The sequence below is a fragment of the Balearica regulorum genome, chromosome 23 (assembly GCF_011004875.1).
Source record: "Balearica regulorum gibbericeps isolate bBalReg1 chromosome 23, bBalReg1.pri, whole genome shotgun sequence".
NCBI classification, from domain to species: domain Eukaryota; kingdom Metazoa; phylum Chordata; class Aves; order Gruiformes; family Gruidae; genus Balearica; species Balearica regulorum.
The window spans coordinates 1,153,931-1,178,119 of NC_046206.1; the positions used below are offsets into that span (position 1 = coordinate 1,153,931).

The following is a 24,189-nucleotide window of genomic DNA, read 5'->3' on the forward strand; positions in this document are numbered from 1 at the left end:
CCCCCCCCCCCCCCGTTCGTACCAGACCGGGCACGGAACCCGGCTGGGCGGCGGCGGAGGGCGAGACCCAGCCCGGGCTCACTGCAGCTGCTCCCCGCCTAAACGCGGGAGCCCTGGCAGCGGCGGGGCCGCGGCCAAAGCCCGCACGGCCGGGCACCCCGGCCCAGCACCGAACACCAACCCTCGCCCCTAGCGCTGTTCCTGCTGCGAGATAACGCAGCGCCTTCTCCTCGCTCAGCAACGAGGAGACAGATTGAAACGAGAGTTTGGATTAAACACACACTGACTATCCCACCTGCTCGGTCAGGCTTTCGTAACGCAAAACGGAGACACGATTCTCAGACAGTTTGCTTTGGCACGGGCAAACGCCACGCCAAAACCCAAGGGGAGCGTATAAAACGTGCCACAAAGCGTGCCTTAGCAATACGCAGTGGCTTCTCTAAGTCCCCTCACACGCACCGGCTCTCCCCTCTGACACGAATGGAAAGGACACGCCCAAATTCACTAAATCGTATCAAAAACCCGGGTCTGATGCTTTTCAAATGAAAATGTAAGGTAAGAAGCAGATCTCCTCTAAAAGAAGGCTGGCTGAGGTTTTCTCTCTATTTATTTGTTTTCTGCAGGATCTGTAGTTTTCAATGTAATTATTTTGTAATCACTACAGAAAACACCTGGACTGGCTAGACAGTGCAAAGCTATTAGCTTGAATGGGGCTGGGATTTAGCTTGTATATCCTAACCAAAGTATACAAACATATGTAGCACGGGAGACAAAACTACCTGGGAAGCCTGCCAGGGGGCAGGTGGCAAGCCATGGCTAGTGCTGACAAAGGAAAGACAGCCCTCTTCTGTTGTGGCTTTACATCTGCCTACGCTTCCCGACCTGCCTGGTGTCTTCTGCCCGTTCTATTACCTGTCAGCCAAATCCAGGACACCTGCAGGTACCAGGAGGGGGTGGCCAGGAATGAACGGGCCAAAAGAAGACATGTCTTATAGAAGACAGCATGTATACGTGGCGAAAGAGTCCGTATACAGGAGCTCAAGTCTTCTATGAGCTTGTTTGTGAGATGTCCTCTTGGTCCTGAGCTTCGTGTCTGAGCAGGCAGAATACCTGAGCTGTTCTGCAAGTTAAGAATATCAGGAACTATTCGGGATGTTATTTCAGCTCTGCCTTCCCCACTGGCCTCGATGGCCTGAGCAGACGCAGCTTTTGCCAGCTGCCGCTATTTCTATTTAATTTTTCTTCTGAAGGAAAAGAATAGTGACAATTAAAAAAACCAATAGCTTTCCCCAGGAAGGCAGTTCACATGACAGGCCAATTGCTGAGGCCAATGCTGGGGAAAGCACGTGGAATTACAAAGAGGGACGAGTCTTACCTAATAGACCCACAAGCTGGCGGCAGACTCTACAAGAGGAAAAATATTTAATTATGAGGAATGTCTTGGCGCCAGTCTTGTCCTGCTTATGTAAGATGAGCACAGCAATACTGCACACCAGCCCGCTCTGCTCGTACACAAAACGCTCCAGAGATCATCTGCCTCACCACAGCCTGTCCTCGCCGTATCGATAGGTTGTGCTAGCCACGTTGCGGGGAAAATGGCTCTCTTACAGCAAATGCAGATATGTTTCGGAACTAGGATATAAACTATGGCGCTTAGAGAAAAAAATTAAAGGCTTAATTCTGCTTCTTGGTTCAGATATTGCAGAAACAGAGATGCTACCACTTGGAGGCTGGGACCAGAGGAACGGTTACAGCAGGTCTGGCCAAAGGTCCCTTTCCTCTGGGTCCAGCAGCAGTGCAAGAACAGGTCCTTTCCTGGCCGCTGTTTCCCCTCCCGGCAGCCCACTGGAAACTAACCTCAGACCTTCAGAAAGGGGACCCCTTGCTTGATAACAGAGCGCCAAACCCTGGCCTCCCCGCGGGAGCACGTGGGTTTGCTAAAGGATGTTCCTGCCGGTCCCGTGAGCATGCCGTCCCTGGCTGAGTGTCACCGCTCTCCCCGCAGGTGCTAGCGGATGCCAGGCAAAGCCTTCTGGGTTCACTGTGTCCAAAGATCCAGTTTTAATTGTGTGATGCACAAGCCAGCCTGTGGGGTCCCAGAGAGACAGTACTACTCCCTGAGTAAGGCCTGCTGTGTGCATCTTCAACAGCACATGGACATCTCTCACCTACACACGAGAGGATGCTCTTGTCCCAAGCCTTGTTTTTCCAGCCAGGTTCCTCGCCGGTGAGGAGATGGCTCATCACTGCAAGACTTAACAGCCTTTCACTTTAACCCCAGGTTTTTCTGTCAGTAAACCTCAGCTCAGTTTTCATCCATGAAATGTCAGCTCAGACAGGAAAGAGACTCTTCGGGAACGATCCACATTGACCATGCAAATTAGAGCGAAACACACATCAAGAGATTTGCATTTAAGCAAATCCCAAACAAGGTATCATGGAGGCATCACTAAATTGCAGAAAATTTATTTCCATCAGGCTCAGCTGGAACTTTACCAGTGGAGTATGAGCACTGACTTCACTTTGCTCTGGGAAGCCCATGACAGACAGCCCTTCTCCAAAGTCCTGCAGAATCTGAGAGCTGGGACCTGTCAGCAGCGACGACAATGGAAACAGGTGAGTTTCAGCACCTTGACTTTTCACAAGCGTCAAGACACATCTTCATGGAAATGTCAGGGAGAGAACATACCGTGCCATTCTTGGGCTCATATTAAAAAAAAAATTCAGAAAGAAGAATTGTCTAAAATCAATGTGTGGAATCTTTAACATCCCAGGAATTTAATAGTATCTGTTAGCATGTTCTATCTTCTCTAGACTGAATTTATTTTCCTTCATAATGCAATATTTTTTCCAAAAGGCAGTTAGATCGAAGTGATGTGAAATATGATTCAATTTACTTGAAAATTATATGAACTTGGGCCTAAATTATCATTCCTTTCCCTGATGCTGCCAATAGCAGAGGTATCTGGAGTTTTAATAGCTCAGCATCAGATCCTGCTGAATAACTCACTGAAAGCAACAGGTTTAGTTATGTGAGGCTGGACTGCCAAGTTAAAGACGGGGTTAGAGGACAGAGCCATTACATTGCTTACTTACAAGAATTTGAGCGGAGGAATAACTGTGAGTATAAGTGAAGTAACTTCAATAGCACGGTACGCATGTGTAAAAGTAACGACCTGTGGAAGTGCTTTTCTAATGTCTTCAGCCCATAGTAAAGATGTTAGGAAAACAGAAGTGCAGAGCATCAGACGCTTGCTAGAAATAGTCATGGAGAAGCAAGGTCAGTTAACACAACGATGCTGTAGGATTTGGCAATATTAGACTGCGGAATAAAAGAATAAAAGCTGCTCACAGCTTTTCCAGTGATTCTATTTTAGAAATATGCCCATTCTGAAAATTAAATGCAAGACTGTCTCCTTGGCTTTGGTCCTCCTCCAAAAGTTCTGTGCTGAATCAAGGCATGAATCTTCAACTGGATCCAGCTAGCAAAGGCTGCACGAGTTATTGCAGGTATCAAACCATGATGGAGCTCAATGAACTGTACTACACAATTCAGGCTTCTCTATCAAGTTGCAACACTGCCTCTCTAAACGAGCTCTTGTGCAAAGATGCAAAGTTTCCAATGCAAAAAGTATAGCTGTTTCTGCTCCAGCTACGTGTGCACACCGGGTATCCGTGGTTCCAATGGCTCTCAGTAAAAACAGCCCTGAAAAGGGACTACAGGAGGGAGATTCCTTCCTTGGGCCATGGAAGAGAGAAGACCTCAGTATACGGATTCCTCTCAGCTGCAAGAGTTGATATCCATTGCTGGCTGTGTCTTGGCTGCTCCACAGACACTCACTGGTCAGTGTGCTGACCCAGTGTTCACCTCTATTTTGTCTATTTTGATCATACGATTTTTGGGGCACCGCCTCTTGCAATGTGTTTGCCTTGTGCCTAGTCTGGGCTGAAGTCTCTCTGGTTAGTATTCAAATACCAAAACCAAGTGGTAGTTGCCCAAAACTGCAATTGCCCAGCAGAAAACATTTGGGGTAACCCCAAGCCAGCGCTGAGATTCTGTGTTGTTTAAACCCTCTACTCTCCCCTTTCTAAGCTCTCCATGTGTATGCGCACCTGGGGACACAATGCTACATGAATGAAAGTGGTAAGTGGAGCCAAATGACACATCCTGAAAAGCAGAAGGGCAAAATGATAAATCACAATTGTAGAGATCAAACGCATCGGCTGCGCAATGGCTGTTTGTGTTCCCTCGGGAGAACACAGCTGCTTGTTTTCCAAGGGATTAGCTTCAAAGGTAAGCTCTTCTCTGGAAGATTTCAATAAAAGCCCATACAGACACTCCTCCTTGGCTCCTCCAGTGCAAGCTCTCTGCTCAGGCACTGCCAGCTAGCCAGGATAAGAGAGCTGTCCCTGGTATTCCACCTTGTACCCCTCCGCACCTTCCTTGTGCCAAAATGCCTGCACACAAGGCAGATCTCGCAAAGCTTTATCCAGGCAGAGGAAAAGGACAGATGCCTCGCACCCAAGTCACACGGGCCCTTTGGATAGGTTGTGCCGTTTTCCAGGAAGGTCAAGAAAACAGAGCCAAGCCTGCCATCAGCCTCTTAGCCCCTTGATAAAACAGAGTCCCCAGGTACCTATCTGTATTTGCTGTGGATATAAAGCAGGCTGAGCAGCCAGCCCCTTTTCCTTTCCTGAGATCTGCACTGTGATTCGCATCACCATTCAGAGGAGCCACCCCAATCATCTAGGGTATTTCCACCTTTGCTACACTGAGATCAAAGCTCACGGAGCGATGTGCTGAAAGCCAGCAACTCCAGAAGGGCAAGGAGGGGCTAAACCACAGTATCTCTGCTGAAAGCGATAGGCGCTGTACAGTTGAATCACATTCTGCTGACCCAAAGGGGAAATGTAGGATCTCCCCAGAGCTCTCTTTGGAAAAACAAAAGCCAAACCCCATTAGCCAGCCATATCTGGCACAGAGGAACCTGCGAGGAAACCACATACCACCCAATGCTGAAATACAGGGTAGGGCACCTCTGTTCTCCGCAAATGAGCGGTCCTTGCTGTTGGGCTCCTAAAGGATGATTTTGTATTAATAATAGCAGGCTTATATGCTTCCTTCCTAACTTGGCGTGCAGAAGCGATGAATTTGCTTCTTCCGTAACAACCTCTTCCAGCTGCTCTATGCTTTCACTGAATTCCTCTAATGCTCGTTTCATTCCCTCAGTCCCTACAGATTTTGGCAAACGGGTATACCAAGGAGTGCGAGTGAAACATACAGTCAAAGACCTTCTTGCTGAAAAACGATCCAAGCAGAGCAGTGGCTCCCGCTTCAGTGTAAGTCACTTTCAACCCATTCCACCTCCCTTTTGTTTTTGTTTTTTTTTTTTTTTAAACCAGAAAAGTCATGTCATGTAATCCTCTTGTTTAAAAAGCATTTATGTTGAATTCAGGGCACTGCCAATATTGACAAAAAATAGCAAAAAATTTGCAACACTAGTGTTTGCCCCAAAAGCTCACAGATGGCTCCTTGATTTTTTACATCAGTGAACCTTTGAGGGATTAAAGTGGGTTTTTGTTTTTTTTTTTTTTTAAAAAGCAAATCAGTAATGCTAAATTTCTCATTCCTTTTTCACTAGCTACATAACTTGGTGCCACAAAAATAGATGTTCTTCCCTGAATGTTGTGCTCCTTCTAGCTCCTCTCTAGCATACTAGAATGCCAGCGGAAATACAGTGATGTTATGGTCTGGAAAGAAGCCAAGCATCAGTTTGTAAGAGATGATTTCTTCTTAAAGTGGTTCTATGGCAACCGGAAACCTAAGTCAAATTATAGTACACTACATTGTTTTTTCTCAATTACTAGCCATAAAAGCAATGCTGTCCCAGAAAGGGACACAATATTGCAGGTGCCAGCACATCCAGTGGCATATTAAGCCATTTCCCGTGTGCTCTCCAGACTCACCTTTTCCAAGCAGCAGCACTTCACTTCCAGGCTGATTGGGAGCAGTGGAGCCACTGATAGATGAGGAGATGCAGTCAAGCTGCTGAAACTGTGTCCTGGAAGGAAAAAGTGGGAGCAGAGAGCTGAATTACTGGCAGCAGAATACATATATAAAGAGTTTTGATGCTCTTTCCCCCCTCAAGCCATTTGCCTCAGGCTTTTTGCCTTTAGCAAAACCAAGAGACCTCAAAGGGACTTGCAAGTATTTTTCTCACTGTTACTTTCATGCTTGTTAACTGTGTTACAAAACAGGCAGAAAACCAGCATGAGCATCACCAAACAAAGCAAGATCTAGCCATAGATCTCTTCACAGCCTTCAGCTAACGCAGAAAGGCAGAAGACCCCGTGAGCCATGGACAGTCACTGGGAAACACATGCTCCCACCAGCCAGGCATTTGGGAAGTTTGCTTTGGGGAGCAGCAGGAAGCAAGTGCTGTGTTTGCACTCACTGAGAAAACAGATTCTTGTTGATGCCTATCATGCTTTACCTGCACCCTTTCTGGAGGCAGCAGCTTCAATGGCTGCAATCAAAAGCTGTAGGAACTGTAAAATACTTGCTGGTTGCTTTATTGCCCTTTGCTTTGTATTCCAAAGCTTAGCAGTTGTGTGTCTATCTGATGCAAAATCAGTCCTGTTGCTAATTCTCTATGAGAGACAAAAAATTATTGTGCAGGGCAAACATCCGTATTTACTCGAACATATCATGAAAAGAACATCTGTAAGTGCAGCTCTGGTTATCTGACGTAATATAATCTAGAATCAAAGCAAACGGCAGATAACTGAACACCCCTTTGTATATTTATGATGCAGTGTAATTTAGCTGCATCTTTTGTTTGAACATGATCTTTGCTCCAAAATCAGTAAGCCTTTGTTGTGCAAGGGGAGGTCTATGGAGGAGATCTGCAGTGCTAAGGAAAGGTCATTGCCCATCAGAGGTGAGCTGCTAGGCTCTTTACTCAGGCAGCAGAACAGCAACAATTTCACGACAGCCAGGCCTTGCACGCATCAAACATTAGGAAACCAGTACGTACTGTGACGAAAACAATACAATTTGGGCTTCTGAGTCCCCACCAACGGCAGGGCAGAAGGGCTTTATCAAGGGCCTGACATTTTTTCCTTTGGCTCATCCACCGCATAGGCGCGAACCAGCAGCTACTCTCTGCAGGACAAAAGGATTACCCTCTTTTCTCGGGGGGGAACTGGTAGTTACAGAGATGAAGCACTATGCCCAGCAGCACTCAGAGGCCAGGGACAGATCATTGAGCAAACTTGCCGTCGGCAAACCAGCGAGGTGCCCTGCCCAAGACTAAGCTTTGCTTTTGTGATTAGTTTTTATTACTTCAGCTGCTGTACTACAGATTGGTCCCAGAGAGGAGATACACTGAAGCCAAAGTATGGTCAAAGGGCACCTTTGGTCCCCACTGCAGGACCAGGTCATTATTTTGACCTGGATTCTTACATTTACTCCCCCCAAGGCAGCCTTGTAGCTGAACAGTGCTCCTGGGTTACCAAGGCAGCAAAGCAGCACAGCTCTCTGGAGTACCCCCAGCCAGTATGTCTGCCCGGTCATGTGTAAGGCAGGCTGAGACCAAGCTCATCAACAGCTGAACATGCTGCGGGCTCAAGTGATGCTAAACAGGCACACTGACATGTCGCAGAAGATCCAGCTACCCCAGCCCCACAGCACTGAAAGGAAGTAATGCAGGGAGGAAATGAACTAATGGCCTTAAATTAAGCAGAGCCATTTGTTGCCCGAAGCGAGTAAAATGTAGGTCTCTGCAAGTATGCAAGTGCCTGCTATGATGAAGGCCAAAAATGGGCTGCTGCAGAGGCTCTTGCAGTTGAATTAAGGCAGGTAAGGCCCTTGCAGCTAACATCAGCTCTGTAGCTATCTATCATAGGTGTGTTCAAGAAGACCTGCTGCCTGTCACACACAGCCAGATAGTTTCAGCGGCTGTTGAACAGAAAGGATAAAAGACTAATTTAGATGCACTGATAATTTGAAATCCTCCATACTAGAGGCTGGCAGCTGTGCCCAGGGACCTTCCTGTCTCTCCAGTGAAGCATCCCAGCTCTCGTCACTGCAGTCCTTTGACCTGTAGCAGCATCTGTGCTACCTGGACCTCCTAACTCAACTTCTTCCTCAAACACAGTATTAGGGGTGCCAAACAACAGTACTAAACTACTTCCCGGTGGGGTGTTAAGGCTGGGGTCTGAACACGAGTGCAGAGGTCAGAGGTCTGCACCATTACTTTCAAAGAGACTCCTCCTCAGCAAACGCAGACTGACTGGAGGATACTACGGCCACGGGCAGGCAGAGGAGGTGTGGGGGGGGAAACCCTGAAGCAGGAGAAGGTATGACTAAAGTGACATGCATGCTGAGAGAGGGGTATCTGCTGAGATGAGATTTGCATGTGGAGGCTTTAGCTTTGCAGGGCAGCGTGCGTTACGAGCTGCGACCCTCACTGAGGTCTGCGGCCAAAAACGGCCCAGCTGGAGACAGGTGCAAGCCCCGGCTCTGACCCTGCAACGTGAACACTCTCATCTGCCCGCAAGCCAAAGGGCTCCTTCCTGACACCTCCCATCACTCCTGCAGCCCATGTGACTTGTGTGGGCTCAGAACTCATTTTCATGATGGAGCAGGGAGCAGCTGCAAACCTCCCTCAGCAGCAAAAGGAAGTCCTAGCACTGGCAAATTTAATTCAAATCTAAACCTCTAAATTTGGTTGCTTGCTATGGCAGGAACCTCCTGTTTACAGTATGCAAACTGAAAATAGCATGCCACCATCACTGGCCAGGACAACAGCACAGCTGAGGTAAACGCAACAGCGGGCGCTGTATTTCTGGTCTATGGGTTTGGAGGTCTAGAGACAGAACTCAACGAAACTCCACGTACGAGCTCTGCTCCAGAGGAACAGATGCCTTTGCCACAGTACTTTGTAAGGAATTAGCCACTGTGAGCGCCAGGTTCACTCAGGGCTAATTCTTTCTTACCTGGGGACCAAGAGGAGATTAGTATTATCAGTATTGCTGTAGAAGCCAAGTAGGGGCTGGAAACAACTGCCTTCTACACGCAGTCTGCTTGTTCTGCTAGGAGGGACCAGCTAAAGCAGCTCTGTGGCAGGTAGACACAGCACAGGAGACCTGAGCTAGAACACGGGCAGCGAACAATCTCTCTGTTTAGACCACCAAAGACTTAGATACCAGTTTGTTGCGACCTGTTTGGGGCCAAGATCAAAATGACTGCTCATTAAGGGGCCTTGCAGTACATGAGAAAGCAGCCAGTTATCTTGATATTTCTACTGCTATCAACTCCACGTAAGACTTTCAAAATCTCTTCTTAGCCTATATCTGCTAATACCTCAGAGGCCCCAGGCTTGAAATCTGGTACTTAAGCTCTTCATACTGATAGCACCAAGGCACAAAGAGTGCATCTGAATTATGCCAACACCTTCCAAAGCTATGTGCTTAGAGAGCTGCCTTGTTTTGAAAAGACTTTATTTTAACATGTTTTTATCTTTTGCAGGGCAGCACCAGCACACCACAGTCATCAGCTGTCCAAATGCCAGGTGAGGTTTTCCTCCACCAATAAATACTTTCTGTGCAGGCTGGACAGTTGACACTGCTCCTGCCTATTCTCCTCCAAAGAACATGAGGTGAGCAAAGGAGCATTGGAGCTCCAGCTCCTCTGGGCCACCCCTCAGAGAGAGCCCAGGAGGAAAGTAATCAAAAGAGTCAAAACAGGAACAGCAATAGTAAAAGAAAGGCCCCTGTAGCCTGTATGAAATTCCTAAAGAGGGGAAAGCCAGGCAATAAAAGCAGTTCCCACCTCTTTTGACAGAGGTGCTACACAGAACCTCTTCTTTTCCCCCTGCATTTTCCAGTTTTTCCTGCAGCTGAAGAGAGAAAGTACGAAACCAGGAACTGACCTGTTTTGTCCCTTGAGCTCTTGGGCAGGGAAAAGGGAGTGAAGCTGGAACAGACGCAGGTGGCTTTGCAGCTGTAACCCCATCCTCCTTCCCAGGGGCTGCAGCAGAGCAAAGAAGCAGCAAAGGCTGGCAAAACTAACCTCCATCCCACTGGCCTCATGTGCTGCAGGGGGAGGTCATCAGCTGGATCAGGGCGGTTGGAGGTGCTAAAAGCACTTGGGCTGACACACCTGTTTCAAGACAGGATTGACGCCTGCCCTGGGCAATGCTAGAGAGAAAAGGGCTCTACTTTGTACCTGCAGAGATGCCCATAGCTCCGTGGCTCCCCAGGCGTTGCTGTTAACTTTCCCTTTAGCCAACCCTTTTTTCTGACCACCACAGGCTCACCTACCACAGCCAGTTACTACCACGGCGCCAGGAGATCCTTCACAACCGAATTGGATGTCCACAACACAAAGCAGTTTGTCAGTGATGTCTACTCGTCCCCTCTAGGGTCCAAGCCCTTCTCATGCGATTCCTCCGCCACTCAGGGCTACCCGGCACTTCCAGACCCGTATCTCACCGACCAATATGGGGATTACCGTGCTACTGCCCTCACAGCTGGTACCAGCTCCTTCTTCAGCCCTTCTTCTGTGCCCCCTCTCCTGCCATCCTTCTCTAATGACACAGCGCACTTCCTACTAGTGAGTGAGTCTACAGTTCTCAGCCACCCAATGAAAGATCACCCAATTTAAAGCTGGGGATGCCAGGGGGACTCACGTGGGAAGGATGTGGCTGTCACAGGAGGCAACCACAGCAGATGGAACAGAGCTGAGGCGGGAATGGTTTTTCTCTTTATTCCCGTCTAATTATCCCCTCTTCTTGTTGGAGACCAGCTCCTAAATTAACTACCATCCCTGCTCCCCAAAACAACTACTCCATTAAGCTCCTTAAGTTTCCAGAAACATCCTTTGTTGGCCTATCCTTATCCTTGCTGCTTCCCAGGAGCTGGCTCCATTCACATCCTGGGCCCTGCGGGGTCAGGGCTAGTCAGTCCCACCACAAGCCTGTTCCAGGCCTTGTTCACTACTGACAGCATGGATGTTTCCTTTCAACAGACTTAACACCAAATACTGCCCCAGAGCAACAGAAACCCTTGTGAGTGTTCCCAGCTAGGCTGTAGGGATATCTTGGCTTGGTGAAGCCAACCTAGATATGCCATTACCTCCAGGACAAGCTTCTATTCTTAAGGGTCTTTCTTGCCTTCTTTCCCCACTTTCATGCAGAGAGAGCCCTGGGAGCAGACCTCACCCAACAGTCTCAGCCAGTTGGACAGTGCGTGCTCAGACATTCTGCAAGCACTGCCTGCTAGCGCCAGCTGCCTCTCCTCACACGAGTCTGGAGGCATTTCCCCGTACCGAAGCTCAGGTTGGACCCCAGCCATCCCCGGAGCCCAGTCCTACCCTCTGCATCCTCTTGAAGATGTTCACTACTCCACTAGCTATGCTGCCACCTCACCCTACTCCTTCTCACCCTTCATGACTGTGGCAAACGAGCTTACCTCTAGGATGAGCCACCTCTCGCCGGAGCAGTCCTCAGAGACACCACCTCTTCACGATAACTCTGCCTGGGCAAAAGAAGATGGAAGTCCCGTCTGGGGGACTTACGAAGGGCGAAGAACTTACTGATGAGAGATAAGAGCTGGAGGAAAAGAAAAATGGACCATTACTGAAGCAAAATCATTACTTGCACACTTTTTCCTAAAGCTGGTCCTTCAGAGGATGCTAACAACATGCAATGCTTTATGTTCTGTTTAGAAATACAGTCACTTGGATATACCACATTTAGCTTATAGTGGTGCCTTCTAGCACCTTATGAAGGTCATTGTTCATAATCCCGCTGTGCTACAAGTAACACACAGGTACTTCTTTGCAGATGCTAAGAAAACAGGTTGCTCTGAACCTTAAACTACATCTACAAAGTGACATGACCAGAAGAGATTTGGGAAGGCTGGGGAGCAGGGCAGGGGCTGGGGGAAGCCCTCGTTAATAGAATAGAGTCTGTATAATGGTATCTGGTTACCTAGTGGCACAAATGTACATCGCTAATGCTAGCATGCTGTGAACGTGGCATTGTCTGGGCCAACAGTTATGGCCAGAGTAGCACACAGCACGGAAGGCTACAACAAAATAAACCTCACCATGCTACAACAGGGCCTGGCAGCTTAGGGTGTTGGCAGGGACTGTCGGGGCACCATCCTGCCTGCTGAGCTGCACGTGAGGAAGCCTCCCCATCCCTCCCATCTGCAATGCACAAACCACATCCTCCCCAATTTCTCTCTTGCCCTGAAGAAAACACAGAGCTGTTCCCCCTCTTGCGTATGCCAGATCAATATAAGTGAGGTGACCCAGAGCTCAGTGTCAGTGGGCATAAGGCAGACTGCTCCCAGCCCCTTGCCAAGAGGCACCCACCCGGGGCGGTAATTGGGAACAAGGCTGATTGACTGGAAGTCCCAGTGGCAGGGCCGGGCTCCACGGCCACTAGAGGTAGCTCTGCACACACGAACACACACTCACACACACAGGGGAGTCCTGCGCAACCCTCCCAGACGTGTCCGTACTCACCAGAGGCTACCCACTTTGCCCCATCTCATCCCCCAGCTTGGCACCCGTAGAAGCAGCAACAAAAGCTTCACTGAGGAAGAACAGGTGCTTTCCAGGGCCTGAGAGCGCGTAGTGATGAGATGCTTTAAGGCCCTCCTTGCCTATTCTCCTCAAACCCTGGGGCTGACGGGGCTTTTGGAGACTTCTCAGCACCCTCCAGGGATCATAAATGGCACCGGGGCCACAGGATCGGGCCCAGAGCATTGCTTCTTGCCATGCTGGCTGCAGGCACCTCTCTGCGGAGAACGTGCACTGGGGACACAGCACTGCACCTAGAAACAAGCAACAATATCGGGCCCCTGTACACAACACCGCGGAGAGCTGCCAAGCGGGCCGGGCCAGCCCTTCTACACAAAGCCCTTTCTTTTACAGGTGTACCACCTAGCACCACCCCTGGCACCCCTCATCCTGTAGCCCAGGAACGTCCCTGCACCTCCGTGCACACGCAGCAACCATACCAGCCCCTCACTCGGCCCACACCTGGCAGACACCACCTCCCTGATTGTTGGGGCATCCGTTAACCATCCAGGCATCAAAGGCTGGAACGAGTGCTCCCAGGGATGTGTGCAGCTGCCCCAGGACAGACCTCTCACCCTGACCTCTCGCAGCACAGCTGAGAAGCAGCTGTAAGACCCAGAGCGCCAGCAGCCCTGGTGCACCGTGCCCAGCAGAGCCCGTTTATGTACTCAGGGGCTCAGTGCAGCCCCTGCTTCTATGCACGGGTGCCCACAGCCCACCACAGCAGCGGGCGGCAGGGACGGGGTGCCCGCCCGCAGGCGTCGCTGCGCTCCCGGGGCCGTCGTGGGGTCACAGCCGCCGGCCAGCCCCGACCGCCGTAAGATGCTCACCCCTGCACCCTAGCCCTGCTGCTGGGCTGCTCCCCGGCTTCCCCGAGGGCTGACCCCCCGGAGCCCCGGCTCGGGCAGAGGACCACGGCCGGCCGGGACAGCTCGGCCAGCTCCTGGCTGGGCTGGGGTCCCTCCCGATGCTTCTCGATTCCCCAGCCTTGTTCAGACCTGCTCGGAAAAGCAAACTCCGGTGGCTCTCTGTGCCTCAACTCTCGCCTCCGCCCACCCCACGGGCTGTGCCCGTCTTTTTGCCAGTCGGGCCCCAGAGAGAGACAGGAAAAGCTGGGCTCAGGGAAAGAGCCCGCAGCTAGGGCTCCTCCACTCACATGCTAAGCACGGGTCCAGGTGAGTCGGGCTGCCTCCGTGTTTGGTCTGTGGGCACCGCAGGCTCCCACGAGTGGCAGGTGTGGAGCATCGCAGGGTAGCACCTGCCCAGCTAGAGCTCTTCCCCTGACCACGGACGAGGGCAAGGCAAGGAGCCCCAGAGCATCTCGGGCTGCGTGCAGGTCTCCTTGCCCCACACCTAGCCGCTGTGTCCCCAAACCTGAGGCCTGCACAAGCCCGCAGCCTTGTTCCACACCGCAGCTGACAACACCGCCAGGCTGAATCACTGTCCTTGGCTGCTGTTTTACAAAGTGGGAAAGCAGTCACCGTCAACTACCTCGGCTGTACCTTCTCCAAGGGCCTTGCATAGACGGGGACACCAGAGTCAGGCTGGCTGTATTCCCGTCAGGCTCTAAGGAAGAAGCAGGGACAGAAAGATTTTTGGCTTGTCTTGAAGTGTTTGACCCACTCTGGCATTCGGCTCTTAAGGTCTCTGTGAGCTTGGAAATGCTTTAAAACCCAGGACATGCAGGAACACCCTGAACACGCGTGCTTCGTTTTTCCTTAAGGCATGCAGCTCAGTCATGACCGGAGCTAAGCAGCCTGCACGCTCAGCTCTGTGGTCTCTGGTTACAGAAGTAAACATTACCCCAGCTCCTGGGAGCGCCGGCTCCCCCACACAGCGCCCGCGGCCTCACCGGGCTCTACCCACCCACCACCGATGCTTCGGCAGAAAGCAGCCCCCGCAATGCAAGGGCTTTGGGTCCCAACCCGCTTTAGCACGGGCAGGCCTGAGTACTCCCCTGTGACCCCTCCCCGGCAACTCCCCCTTGCAACTGCCTCAGCACACCATGCTCCTTTTTTGCTGCATCACAGGTGGGGGGAGAGGGTTCCTCTCCAGAGGGGCCCGGGCAAAGCATTCCTGAAGAGCTGCCCCGAGCAAGGCTTGGCCTACCAGGAGCTGCAGAGGCACATTTCAGCGCAAGGAACAGCACTGCCACTGCGACCACTCCCCACAGAAATCAAGTGTATTTGTTCAACTTAAAGGGAAAGATTCAGCTGCAACCACAGCCAAACTGAACTGCTAGTAGATTATTAACAGCCTGGCCTGCTTTCTGCCTCAGCTGGCTATTCCCGGGACACAGCACAGACTGCGGTGCCCAGGGAGAAGTTCAAACGCCACCTAAAAAACCCAAATACGTCAGTATTGTATTGCGATGAAGGGTTATCCAAAAACTGTGTCATCCTACTACAGAGTCAAACCCCACCACTTGCAGCACACAGGGCAGGCCAGTGCTGAAGCATGTAAGAACAGAGACACCAGTTTGCACAGCAAGAGCACAAATAGTCTGAATTAGGGGAGACCGCAAATAAACGTCAATATAAGGCCAGCATCTGGGCAGAGGGAAGGGAGTACTGTGGAGAGAAGTGGGGTTTGGGTAGCTTCAGCTACCTGGGTGCCCAGGGCAGCCACTTTGTTATGCCATGCCTGCCTACTGCCATTTTGGTCCAAACCCCGTAGTATTTAGCCTTAAAATGTGAAAAATTGTGCAAAGAGCGGCTCTGTCCCTTGCAGAGTCTTCTCTGGAGGTAGCAAATGTAATATGAGAGGGCTGGAGCCCAGCCTGTGCGTCTGAGGGGAAAATACTGAGCCGGTTTCGAGTCATCTGCTTCATTCGGGGAAAGATGGATAAAACCCTGCAAATGTCCCAAAAGCAAAGGGTGGGGAGGGTGGCCCCACCAGATCTTATTCCCCCAGACCCTCTGCTAGATGGGGATGTGCTTGGTTTCACAAAAAGATAGCCCATTTTGTGGAGCCTTTGAATATTCAAATTGAAAGTATCGCGCAATCATTGATTGTCAAATCATTGGTTTCTAGAGGTTTTAAATACTTGGCATTAGGAGAGAAAAACTCAAACTTATACCTGTAGGGATAAAACAATAATATTGTCAGGATTCACCTGGCATTGCCACCAGGCAAGCAGGTCCCTTCACCCCCAAATTTTAAACCTGTCGCCTCTTGCCCCCTTCCCCTGCTCTGGGGCCAGGGCCGGGGCCACCACTGCACCGGGTGCCCGGCGAGGTGCTGCCCACTCCTGCTCAGGATGTCCGGTAAGCTCCCCCCGCTCCCCCCCACCCCGCCCCCGCCACCCCATTTTGGGACTATTTCGGGGTTCCCCGGGGTCATTTCGCGGCTGAGGCAACCTCGCCTTCCAGCGAGGAGGAACCGGGGAGGGCGGGGAGAAGGGAAGGAGGAGGCAGGGAAGGGCCGCTGCCCGCCAAGTGCCAGCCCCGGCCGGCCGCGGGGCCGCCGCCGCGGGGCCGCCAGCGGGGCCGGGGCGCAGCGGGGCGCAGCGGAGCGCAGCGGGCAGGGCCGGCCCGGCGGCAGCGGCCGGCGGGGGGAGCCGGGGCGCCGCAGAGCCGGCCCGGCCCGGCGCCGCTCGCCCTCCGGCTGCCATCCCCGTGGCTCCCGGCGGGGAAGCGCTGCCGTCCCGAGCGCCTGCGGCGGGATGGGAGACGCGGCCCCCGCACCCTTGCCCCCCACCCCTTTGTGCCCACCCCCCCCTCCACGGTCTGCCCTGACCGCCCCGCTCCCCGACGCCAAGCCCAGCCTGAGCCCCAGCCTGCCCTCGTCACCCTGCTCCTGATTCCCAGCCTGCCCTCACCACTCCGCTGCCTGACCCCCAGCCCACCGTCGCCGCCCTGCTCCTTGACTCCCAGCCCCAGCTCCACCAGCCTGCCCCTTCCATGCGCAGCCCGGCCAGTTCAGGAGAGCTGGCCACGGCAGCCCCGCTCTCGGTGCCTCAGCTGCACGCAGACCACCCTGGGGCCTCGGGGTGCTGGAAGAGCAGGATCCTCGGGGCACCATGCTCTGGCGTGGGAGCCGGTGGTGGGGCCTGCCTGACAGCCAGCCCCTGGCTTACAGATGTGTCCATACCTCACCTGCTAATATGCCTTTAAGTTGCTCATCGTGTGGCCCCTAGCCCCATCCATCTACCTGTGCAGACCAGAGCTAAGAGGCTGTACGCAGCATGAACCCACACTTGGAGAAGAGGATGCTAGCTCAGGGCTCTCCCTGGCTATAGGGAGGCCTGGTAACAGGGTGTTCTTGTTAAATTCTACCCTTCCCTCCCCTAATTTTCCCCGTCTTCATTTTGTTGAATAGAAACAAAACATAAAAATATGAGATGAATAATCCCCAGCTGCTGAGAGTACAGCTCAGCAAACTCCCCTTGAGGCAGAGCCGGCTCAGCCTGCCGCCTTTCCCAAGGCACCTGTATGCCTGTTACAGCATGTCCCCAACCAGAGCACAAAGGGGGCAGCAGGAGGGCTGTGGGTGGGCAGACAGGAGGGTGAAGATGCTATACAGTCATCAGCAATGGAGAGAGGTTATAGCAGGACAGTGCCTACAGTGTGGGATTTCTTGGATATGTGGGCAGAACCCACAAATCCAGCACTGTCTTCTTGCGTGCAGCAGCAACAGGACGGGGATCCTGCAACCAGCTGACTGCTGGATGAGATGACGCTAGTGTTTGTAGGATCTGCTACTGCATGAAAATAACAGGAGAAAGTCAGGACAGAAACAGAACTGCCAGAGGCTTCAAGTACTTTAGCACAAGTACAGCAAGTGAAAGGGATTTTTCAGAGTAGGTAAATTCTTTACCATTTCCTGTACTCAAAATCCCTCATCAGGTAGTAACTGATGATTTCTCAGTGGTTTTGGCTGGGTTAAAGACATCCTAAATGCTTGTTTGAAATAAATTGGAGTTGTACAGAATGAGCAAAATAAAGAGATAATGTAGGCTTTGCAAGAAGTAATTAATGAAAGCAGTAATTTTATTTGTGTTTTGTTTAGCCCTCCTAGTAACTGCCCACATATTTCCGTTGTTTTATTCCTGGTCTTCATTTGCCAGATGAAGTGCTTCCCACATTTATTTTCAGGTCCTAGGAGTGTCAAATATGATAGGAATTTAAATAAATTCAACAGTAGCACCAGATGGAGCTTGGTATTAGGACACCTGGGGGGGCGGGGGGGAAGAAGGAGATAGTAGAGAATAAAACATATATGATTACTAAATATAATCAACACCAACTTTTTTGTGTCTGCTTGTCACAGGCTTGAATAGCAGGTGCTATAAACTGTGATTACAAGTGACTTAGTGTTCAGATAATCATCTGTTAACTCTAAGTAGACTTTGCGTAGAACATGCCTGAAAACGTGCTGGATTTGCTATATGCTCTGAAAGTCTCCCATCTTTTAAAGTATTTGTCTACAAGTTCTTTCAGGAAAGCCCAAAGTGTATCAAGGTGTTAGAGTAAAGATTACAGTTAAGGAGTTACTGCAGCAGAGGAGAGCACGACAAGCAGCAACCAGCTCAGCGGTAAGTAAAAATCTTTTGGTGTCTGCTTTGTCTCTTTACTCTTAATCTTTTTTGCCAAGACTGTAATCTCTGAGCCGAGGAGACTGCCAAAGTCTGAGTGTAGCAGGCTGGTGAGGATGGGGGAGAAGAACATTCAGCCAGGGTAACTGCAGCAGTGGTCTAAACAGGAGATGGTCTGAGCCATTAGTGCAGGGTGAAAGCAGAGCTGGTGCTCCAGAAACGTAACTCACTCTGGGATGGAAGGCTCACATGGACAAATTTCAGTCCCACTTACAGTTATCACAGCAACTCCAGTATCATTATGCTGGATGAGAAAGGCAGGCCATGGTCACTGCCCCCCCATTTAAAATGTGGCCTGGCCAGGGTGAAGCATGCACCAAACTTTTTTGCAGCATCAGGTGAAGGATATGCTCAGGGCATGCCTTTGACCCGACCTGTGCAACTTTGGGGAGCAACCAGTGCAAAGCTCTGTCACACGAAAAGCTCCCCTAACCTCTCCCTTTTCAACAAGTGTCAGCCCACCCCAGGAAGCTGCTTTCAACCACCCCCTAACCTTGGAGGCTTTCTCTTGACCAGTTAGGTCAGGCAGGAAATGAAGGCACCAGAGGTGCAGTGCCTCGGGCAGGTCCCGGGCAGCGGAAAGGGTTTGGGAATTTGGGACTCAGCAACAGCCCTAAATTTTGGCTAGCAGAAAGGAAGAACACGAGGCACGGGCAAAGACTCCTTAAGCAGGCTCCATCCTGCGCCATTAGGGCTTCTTAGCGTAAAACGCAAGCACGCTTGACTGACTTCAGGTCTCTAATGTTTTTTCAGTACCACCTAGGCAGCGCCTAGCCCCGTGCTTTCTAAAGGAGGGGATGGAGATCTGTGTGTGTGTACACACACATGCGTACACTCTCTCTCTAGCTTTCTCTCACTCACTCTTCCAGTCTTTGTAGGAGTCCTCTAGTTCCAGCCACTCCAGGGATTTGCATAAAGAGGTTGGTAAATCATTACTTCTTCCTGGTTTGTGACATTACAGCTTTGGATGGTTTTCAGATTTCATCTCCCACCTCCCATACCTCATTGCAGCTGATCGCACAAAAAGCTGATCAGCCTGCGAGCCGCAGGCGGAGAGGCCTGAGTGGACAGCACACAAAACCGGTGGGCTTTGGAAACGCTGGCTCGCTCCTCCCCTCCAGCCCTAACAGAAGCAGCCTCTTCACCGCAGCCAGGCATCGCAGGGCTGCGCAGAACTGGTTTTTGCTTCCCACAGTGAGTTTACACAGCGCTTGTTTTGCCCGTACAGGAAAAAGTGAAAAGCGGCAGTGCAGGAGGTTACCTTTGTGATCTGCAAAAGGTACACGTTGTCCTAGAGAGGCCCCAGAGGTTCGGGCTGGCAGGATAAGCTGCCTCTGTGCACTGAAAAAAGCCGAACCTGAAAACTTCTGCTGCCGGTGGTATGGCTCTGTCCGTCTTGTTACACATCTGCAGCCAAAGAGAAGAAGGGTAGTCCTGCAGGCACTCTCAGCCCAGAATAGCCACTATTTAATGGATTAAATGCACAGGGATATGCAAGGAAGTTGTTCCTAGGGAAGCGAGCCACTAACTCAAGAGGATTTTGAATAAAGGAAACAAAGAGGAAGTCTCTAGAAATTAAAACTGAGGAAAACCCCCAGTATTTGTATTTGCAGAGTAAAATCCTGGTCCCAAACAACAAGCATCAAAACTCCTGTTGCTTTTGGGGTGGATTTCTCCCCTCCAGCAGGTCAGGTTCCTAGAACAGATTGATCTGTCCAGTCTCCAGCATGCCTCAGAAAATGAGACTGTCCGTTTTCATAGAGGCACGTAGCTGTGTTAGAGTGGGGACTGGTGTCGGAGCAGGTTCTCAAGTGACACCAACACCAAGCACGGTGACCCAGTCTGCTGCCCAGCCGTGAGGATACCTGCAGTTGCCTTTAGTCATGTTTCAAGAGTTATTGCTACAATTTGTTAATTACCCATTCTCAATCGCATTTATCCACACAAATTCTTTGGGATCCCCCCACTGTGGAATTCATGGTCCTAGAAATTAGCAGGTTACTTTCACAGGCAGCCACACCTCTGCTGAATTAACAGTAATAATGCAGTAGGAAGAGCCCACTAGCAAGGTGCTGTATCGAGGGCTTTACACCAGGTTGATGTTGTGTTCCGCCAGTGCCGGTATAGGCTCAGGGAAAAATCATGTTATGCACGTTAATCTTGTTCTGTCAATGCTAGGGAAGTTTTCCATATCACCTACATAAATAGGTTGAAGCAAAATCCTGACTTACCTCAGCATGCAGACAAATGCTCCCCTATGTTACAGTATCTACAATTTCTTTTCTTCCCTTTTCTTTGGTCAGGTTTCTTGGGGCAGCAGCAGCAGCATCCAGTTTTCAGAGTCTGTGTCTCCTCCTCACCCAGGTTGGTACAAAGTCCATCCACATGTCCCTTCCCATCCCCTTCCCAATTTTTCCCATAGCCCAGAGTCTTTCCAGCCCTTGGTCGAGGCAGGCACTACCAGATAAGTGGCAATGCAGCCAATCAGCACCTGAAAGGAGCCCATGAAATGCAGATGAGGATGCCGTGAGGCCAGCAGGGTACACATTACCCTGTTCAGGAGCACGCTCACATGCTCTCATTTGTGCAGTTTATTTTTCCCACAGCAAGGAGCGAGATCCCCTTCAGGAAGGGATGCTCGTTCCCTAGGGAATAACACTGCTGGCATCACCTCGTCTAGGCTGCAGTCGTGGGTCGGACTGGAGCTAGAGGGTCAGCTCACCCTGGAGTGTTTTGCTGAGCTCCAGCAGAGTTGGCTGTTCTCACTCTCCTGGCAGCGTCCATAGCAGTGAGAGGAGTGTCAGGTTTTCAGCAACACAAAGAGTTTCTTCCTCCTGTGTGTGAATATCCAAGGAAAGGGGAAAGGGGCGGGGGGAACAGCGCTTTGGGCTCACGGATCCTTCAATTATTCTGCAGCCAAAGCAGAGAGACCTAAAAGGTTGGGCAGGTGTGAATATATACATTGTATGGAAAAGGAAATGATTAAACCATCAATATTTGGGAATCAATTTGCTTACGTTAATACAGAAATGTGAGACATACCAAAGCTTTTTCAGGCTGGAAAGTCTCCATCTGTTTATGTATTTTGGGTGCTTCTCACTTCCTCCCCACATCCAGCTAAACCCTGCCACCTTGAACCTGCAATTATAACCGAGTGACTTTCTACCCGTGTGCAGTTCCGTTGCCTTCAGACCTGTGCCCCTCCACGTAGACAGGGCCTTGCTTTTAACTATATTTGAGCAGAGCCTGAAAAGATAATAATGCTGAAAAGTCAGATGTGCTGTGAGCTTTGCTACCCCCAGCAAGTATGCTGCAGTACAGTGAGAGTCTGACCCTACAGCTTTCTAGGAACTCACACTTTCGTCAGTAGCACTACGTGGACACAATGCCGCGTTATCACTGACTTGCTCACTTTTGTCTGCTCTGAAGTTTGTCTTCTGTCTGGTTGTTTGGAGGATAATAGAGAAAATTATTCTTCTGTTATCCCCCTCTTCCTGCAGATGTAGCTTCCTTGCATCTGGAGACTGGGTGAGGCAAAGGCGCAAGCCATCTGCCAAGCTGTGAGGCATAAATCACTGCATGGCAAATTTCTAGGTCTGTAAACACTTGACATTTGAAGAGAGGCCAGAGGGTCAAGAGTCTGAGGGAGTTTCCAGCTGGATCCCCATCCGTAACGGCTGGAGCCAGAAAAGTTTCCAGCAGTATTTAAAGAGCTTTGAATCCTTCCAAGGGAACTAAAGTTCCCAAGTCATTTGCATGCTTTTGAGCATCTTCTTCCTGGTCTCTGCTTCCCTAGAAAATTCACCCTGAACTCAAAGGACCATTTTCCTTGTCTAAATCCATAGGGCTACTGACCACATGAGAATACTGAAACCTGACCTGGGGCAACACCTGCCCTTCGTGAAGACAGATACTGAATAATCTGCTACTGTCTGGTTTACCTTCTCTCCTAGCACCTTTTGACACAGAGTCCATCTCTTCTGTTCCCAACTATTGTCCATCGTGGCAGTTTTCAAATTGCCTCTCCTGCGAAGAAAGCCCTAGCTATTTGGAGCAGCTGGTAGATTCCTGTCTTCAGACAGATGCGCCCTTAGACTCAGCCTTCAGTGCTTTCCAGACGTCCTCGCATCACACCTCAGACGCCTTCCAGCCAGCTCCGCTCTGCTTTACCCAAGGCCTGGTAAGCTTTATGTCCCTGAGGAGCAGCCACAGGTGCACTCAGAGGGAAGACAGGGACGGGAGTCACATCCTGCGGCAGAACAGCAGCAAGCCGACTTGGAAATGTGACTGCTTTTAGGGGCACGGGGTGCAGCCACAGCAATGCAGGCTGCTTGTGTGGACTTCTGCATGGTTTGCCACTGGGAGCAGAGGACAGGGAGGCCCAGCCAAATCTAGAGAGAGGCTGCAGAATAGGGAGCGTCCCTTCTACAGATCCTGTAAGTTTTCTGCAAAGAATTGCCCAGTTCCTGCTAGAAGTTGTCTAACTCGCAGAGAAAATCCCTGTTAGCGCTAATGTCGCAGGAATTGCCTCTTGGGTTTAGGCCTCCGAGGGCCCAACCATCTCCCTACTGCCAGACCCTCCTGATAAAGGCAACGGCATGGAAATTCTGGCTGCTGTTCACGTTTCCCCAAATGACCGCCTGACATGTCCTGTTGTTTGGTTTTTTCTCTCCCTAACTCTAGGCTGCCGGATCGCCCAGTTCAGCTGATCTGTCCGGCCCATTAAACTATAGCTGCTCTCCTCCTCAGCTCTCTCCTTTCACTCCACTGACCCACAGCCCACCCTCTGCCCTGGACACCAAGACCTGTGGCTACCCTGCAGAGGAGTGGTCCTGCCATCCCCCCGCCCCATACACCACCTCCACCTGCTGCTGCACAGCCTGTGGCTCCCAGCACGTGGACAACAGGGTCCCGCAGTACTTCCCCTGCCCCAGCACCGACTGCATGGACTACCTGCCGCCTGTGGCCATGGCTGATGACTTCTTCAGAAGGGACAGGAACTGTGACATCTGCTACAGCTAATGGGACTGTGGTTTTGCACATCCATTGTATCCAAATCAGATTAACTGCCCATGAACTACGCAAAGTTGCGCTGCCTAACACAATCCAGTTTATTATTCACTACTTTTACGTTTTCTACATGATGCTGTCACTACGTTAGTCCTCCCGTCTTGTACGGTCAGGAGTGTTTTGTTGTGGTGGTGGTGGTTTGGGGTTTTTTTCTGGGGTGTTTGTTGTTGTTTCTTAAAGAAATCCTAAGCTGCCTTACTAAACACATGTTATTAAGCCAGCTCTTTTTCATACAAATAAATAATTTGGCACACAGGCCGAAGCCTGTTCATTCCTCATGTGTTAAATGTCAGTTCTTTTCTGCTAATGATCCAGGATTCTGGCCCTGTTCTCACAAAGGTAGGAAGAGAGAATCTCAGCAACCTACGCAGGGAGCACTTACTCGGCAGCACGAAAGGTCTTGCTTACGCTTGCCAGCAGATAAAAGTCTGAACGTACGTCAGCACCCAGCACACTATCCAGAAAGCAAGCTGTGCAGCAGCCCACTCTGATACGGGTCTGCAGCTCCTCAGCCACTGCTTCTGCCCAGGCTGCCATGATGATGATATTCTCTAGTGGTTCTTGCAGAGAAGGAAAACCGCTGTTTTCCATGCAAGCTCAGGGCTTAGCCCATGGGTCATGTGGCAGAAAGGCCTCTCAAGCCCGCACAGAGGTTGAATCCAGTGCCAAACTTCTTTGGCTGCTGCTCAACACCGGCTTCCCCGGGAAGGCCGTTTCAGTGAGAGGCTGATGTCATTTGGCAGCCCCTTGTATAGTTTGGTCTGTTGATAGCAGGTTTTCTCCACCTTTCAGCATATAACAGGAGCTAAATGATTTTTTAAAAAAGTAGATAATGGGAAAGTAATCACACCTGAGGATTCCCTGTTTCTTGCGTAAACCCAGACCTTTCGAAGACTGTCTTCGAAGACCTACTTTTAATAGCACTTGG

At 50.8% G+C, this 24,189-nt stretch overlaps 2 protein-coding genes and 1 long non-coding RNA gene across 5 annotated transcripts; 2 read left to right on the forward strand and 1 right to left on the reverse strand.

The window, feature by feature from the left end:
- The first annotated feature begins 230 nt into the window (after window positions 1-230).
- POU2AF2 (POU class 2 homeobox associating factor 2) lies at window positions 231-12,011 on the forward strand. 2 transcript variants are annotated; one of them, XM_075774609.1, is made up of 5 exons: window positions 231-2,616; window positions 5,231-5,340; window positions 9,533-9,575; window positions 10,317-10,618; window positions 11,201-12,011. In XM_075774609.1, the coding sequence occupies exons 1-5, from the start codon at window positions 2,607-2,609 to the stop codon at window positions 11,600-11,602; spliced, it is 867 nt and encodes a 288-aa protein (XP_075630724.1). In that variant the 5' UTR covers window positions 231-2,606; the 3' UTR covers window positions 11,603-12,011. The 2 variants fall into 2 exon arrangements, with proteins under 2 accessions (XP_075630724.1, XP_010295933.2); XM_010297631.2 differs by lacking the exon at window positions 231-2,616 and having other exon boundaries at window positions 5,171-5,340.
- Window positions 2,474-21,054, reverse strand: LOC142604911 (uncharacterized). 2 transcript variants are annotated; one of them, XR_012838760.1, is made up of 6 exons: window positions 20,423-21,054; window positions 19,453-19,598; window positions 11,476-11,615; window positions 9,936-10,033; window positions 5,968-6,062; window positions 2,474-3,322 (listed from the first exon to the last, which is right to left on the reverse strand). It is a non-coding gene; the product is annotated as an uncharacterized LOC142604911 (long non-coding RNA). The 2 variants fall into 2 exon arrangements; XR_012838759.1 differs by lacking the exon at window positions 2,474-3,322 and having other exon boundaries at window positions 5,335-6,062.
- Window positions 15,752-23,394, forward strand: POU2AF3 (POU class 2 homeobox associating factor 3). Its single transcript, XM_075774611.1, has 5 exons — window positions 15,752-15,861; window positions 18,028-18,131; window positions 20,495-20,555; window positions 22,145-22,371; window positions 22,875-23,394. Exons 1-5 carry the CDS (start codon window positions 15,855-15,857, stop codon window positions 23,211-23,213), a joined length of 738 nt encoding a protein of 245 aa, XP_075630726.1. The 5' UTR covers window positions 15,752-15,854; the 3' UTR covers window positions 23,214-23,394.
- The last annotated feature ends 795 nt before the right edge of the window (window positions 23,395-24,189 follow it).